Raw genomic sequence first — 3,504 nt, forward strand, 5'->3', positions numbered from 1 at the left:
CTGATCAGCTACACAACCGTTCACACACATCCTTACAGCTGATTGTCTTTTGCCATTTCCTCTCAATTTCAATAAAGTGCTGTGAATATAGCAGTATTCTGGGTTTTTGGAGAGAATACCCTAAGTTGGGGTCCTTAACATTTTGTTTATTTGTTCATTTAACTTATGATTGGCATTCATTTCATACGTTTCAATTGTATTTGTTTTAAATGAACATACGTGGATATAACGGAGATTGGTTAAAATATGATGAAAAGAAAACAACAGTTATTTTGGATCATGTTAAAGGCAAATTTATTAAAAATGGAAAAGATCATAAAAGGGTTTATAAATTGATTTTTTTTTCTCGAAAATTGTTCGATTCCCGAAATCTTTTCAGGGGAAAATCATTTTAGTCATATTCTGCATTTATTTATGGATATTCGCAAACGAATCCTTGTCGATTGTTGCAATTCAAATCGTTGTATCGATACTGTCCGTCGTACTTTCGGAAGTCAAGACAGTCCTCATTGCCACCGAAATGATCTGGTTGATTGGGGCCCCAGTCAGCGAAAGTAAATTCTTGTTTTGTTGCTGGCCAATAGAATGTTCCCCGGCCGATGCTTGTTCCATATGCCCAAAAACCATCGCCGATATCTGTTCAATGAAATATGCAATTAAATGGCGCAAAATGGTGGACGAAAAATGCCCAATATTCACTGTAATAAAACACTGAAACCGTCAATATAAGAAACCATTAACAATTGATTAAGCAGCTTGAACTGTTTTCACATTTTTTTCGAAATTGACAGAACAATGAACTATGTTCTCGCGAGAGATAAATAACTTTAAACATTTTTGAGCTACTTCCACTTCTTACTTAGATCATCGAGTTGCATTCGAAGGTGAAAATATTTCTCTCTTGTATCAATGGTAGCCAGTTGCATGCCCGCGAGTTGACAGCGCTCTTTTGCTTCAGACCACGTCGACTAAAATGAAAGTTATTTGGTAATTTGAAAATCGTTAAAAAGCTTTAATTTATCAAAACTTACGTGATCTTTTCGATTGATGTAATAATTTTTCTGAGGGCAGCTAGATGGTGGTAACTGTTGTGGTTGTGGAATTTGTGAGGCTTGTGAAGATGGAGGAAATTGTGGAGACACTTGTGGAGACATTTGAGCGCGTGCTGCGACTAATTATAAAAACGTTTATATAATTTTAATTCTTTAACTTATAATAAATTTGCTTAACGTTAATTTGGTGTTCAAGTGCAATAAACCGTATGAAACGGTTGCAAAATGCATTCGCGACAATTTTCAGGTGATGAAATGTAAACAGATCTTGCGTAGCTATGTAGCCATTGCACGCAGAAAAGAGTCGCCGAAAATTTGATGTGTTCGCGGCAAAATTTGACATTTATATACGAATTTCTATATACATTTCACCGACAGCACTTCATTCTTCCGGGCTGAGTTCATTTTAACACCCGAAATGACAGCTGGCGCTAATTTGTGTTTAAATATTTGAAATTATGTCATCGCCCGGAAAATTGAAGTGTTATCGATAGAATGTATATAGAAATTCATAAATAAATGTCAAATTTTGCCGCAAACACATAAAAAATCGGATTCTTTTCCGTGTATGACTATTACCGATACGTTTCCACCGGAAATAACATTGAACTGAATTGTTTTATTTTATTTGGAACAATTTTTTCATTATACGCACCAAGCACGACGAGGATCCACATCAAAAGCAGCTTCATCTTTAAATTCTGAAAAAGTCGATATGCGAACAACAATGAAAGGCTTTTAAAAATATTCACAGTATTTCAATTCACATCGAGTGAAAGAAAAGCGAAACAAAGACACGTTCAACGCGAATCACTTACAGAGAATCGTTGAAGCGATACTAAACGTAAATGAAGATTAACGCCACCCGAAATATTGAGGCTATTTAAATGATTTTGTTTTTGAGATTGATACGTTGTTATTCTAAATGCGCCTACCAATCGAACATATTTATTTATCAGTGCTATTTTCAACAAAATGTTTTTTTTTTCATTTTACGATAACATGCACTTGCATTTGTACCACATTTCTCAGCATTTGATTATTTCGTAGGTCATGAAATTTTTTCATTTTTGTGGATCATTCTCATTTGTTGATGATATGAATGCAATGATTCTACGAACCATTGAGATCAACTTTGGTGTGTTCGAATGAAATGAATCCCTACGCCAAATGGAAATAATATGGAAAATATTCTTGGAATTTTTCATAATACTTGCGAGTATTGAAAGATATTACAGTATTTCAATTCACATCGAGTGAAAGAAAAGCGAAACAAAGACACGTTCAACGCGAACCACTTACAGAGAACCGTTGAAGCGGCAACAAACGTAAATGCAGATAAACGCCACTCGCAATATTGACTTGCTATTTAAGTGATTCGCATTCGTTTTGTGCGTTCTGGACTTTTGTTTCTGACGGTTTCTGAGATTGATACGTTTTTATTCTAAATGAACCTATCAATTGAAGACCTTCACTTATTTATCAGTGACCTCTTCAACGAATTGTTTGTTTTGTATATCATGATAACACACTGTATTGAAGAAACAGCGAGACAAAGAGGAAAAAGCAGACAGTACTGATGTCCATGCGTTTGACCAGATAAAAAGAAAGCTACCAGGCAAAATGTCGGTGTTTTTTCTACGCATTGTGTGAATCTTCGTTCCTTCATTTGTATTCGTGATACTCAACAAAACTTCGCAAACATTTAAATGATTTTGTTTTTTAGATTGATACGTTGTTATTCTAAATGCGCCTACCAATCGAACATCTTTATTTATCAGTGCTATTTTCAACGAAATGTTTTTTTTTTCAATATCAATTTAAAATATATAGGTGTAAAGATCACGGAAAGGTATCATCATTTCTATACATAATATGAGGAATGTATGTAAACAATTCGTCAGTCTTTTTAAATGAAAATTTGTGTTAACGAATAACACGTTGAGCTGAGTTTCGAACGAGTGGTTTAGTTTGTGATCCTTCTACGTTTACATTTGTTTCTTAATCAGCTGCATTCTAGTCAAGAAAGGTACACGAGCAATATGCTGCGTTGTCTTTGGTGGGCTCATCCAGGTCGAGATCACAGTTCGGTTTTGTGGTAACATGAAAGTTCGTAATTCGTAATTCCATTATAAAATTATCAAGGTGTTCTCGTAGAGAACATATACAAAAAATGAGGTTACGTGGATGAGAAATTGCTTGAGTGGCCAGGTAATCATTTGAGTTTGCATAGCGAACCAAAAGTGGTGTCCGTCATTCTTCGAACCGATGATGCAAAATTCGCGTTCGAGGTAGCTGCTGTGAACAGTTCCGGCACCATGTTCGCCATTTTGCACATTTGGGGAATTGGAACTTCACGCACTAGCCTCATGTGTTTGTCATTGACCTTAAATTGTTCGCTGTGCCTCAATGAACGCCCTTGATTAAATGAGACTTGGTCACCAACCGTTGG

General features: G+C 35.6%; 1 protein-coding gene across 1 annotated transcript; it reads right to left on the minus strand.

The window, feature by feature from the left end:
* Positions 1-267: 267 nt before the first annotated feature.
* Positions 268-2,484, minus strand: LOC129579721 (C-type lectin 37Da-like). The gene is made up of 6 exons (XM_055469889.1): positions 2,355-2,484; positions 1,871-1,931; positions 1,708-1,753; positions 1,032-1,171; positions 860-968; positions 268-636 (listed from the first exon to the last, which is right to left on the minus strand). Exons 3-6 carry the CDS (start codon positions 1,742-1,744, stop codon positions 413-415), a joined length of 510 nt encoding a protein of 169 aa, XP_055325864.1. The 5' UTR covers positions 1,745-1,753; positions 1,871-1,931; positions 2,355-2,484; the 3' UTR covers positions 268-412.
* Between the last annotated feature and the right edge of the window lie 1,020 nt (positions 2,485-3,504).

This window comes from Sitodiplosis mosellana, unplaced genomic scaffold (assembly GCF_009176505.1).
Source record: "Sitodiplosis mosellana isolate CC-2019 unplaced genomic scaffold, AAFC_SMos_1.0 Smas_scaffold_6455, whole genome shotgun sequence".
NCBI classification, from domain to species: domain Eukaryota; kingdom Metazoa; phylum Arthropoda; class Insecta; order Diptera; family Cecidomyiidae; genus Sitodiplosis; species Sitodiplosis mosellana.

What these genes read in the sequence shown, in the direction of transcription:
- LOC129579721 (XM_055469889.1), bottom strand. Translation starts at nt 1,744, where the DNA reads ATGAAGCTGCTTTTGATGTGGATCCTCGTCGTGCTTG. An exon ending in GTGGATCCTCGTCGTGCTTG is followed by an intron (nt 1,172 to 1,707) that starts GTGCGTATAATG and finishes TTTTATAATTAG; the next exon opens with TCGCAGCACGCGCTCAAATG. An exon ending in ACATCAATCGAAAAGATCAC is followed by an intron (nt 969 to 1,031) that starts GTAAGTTTTGAT and finishes CTTTCATTTTAG; the next exon opens with TCGACGTGGTCTGAAGCAAA.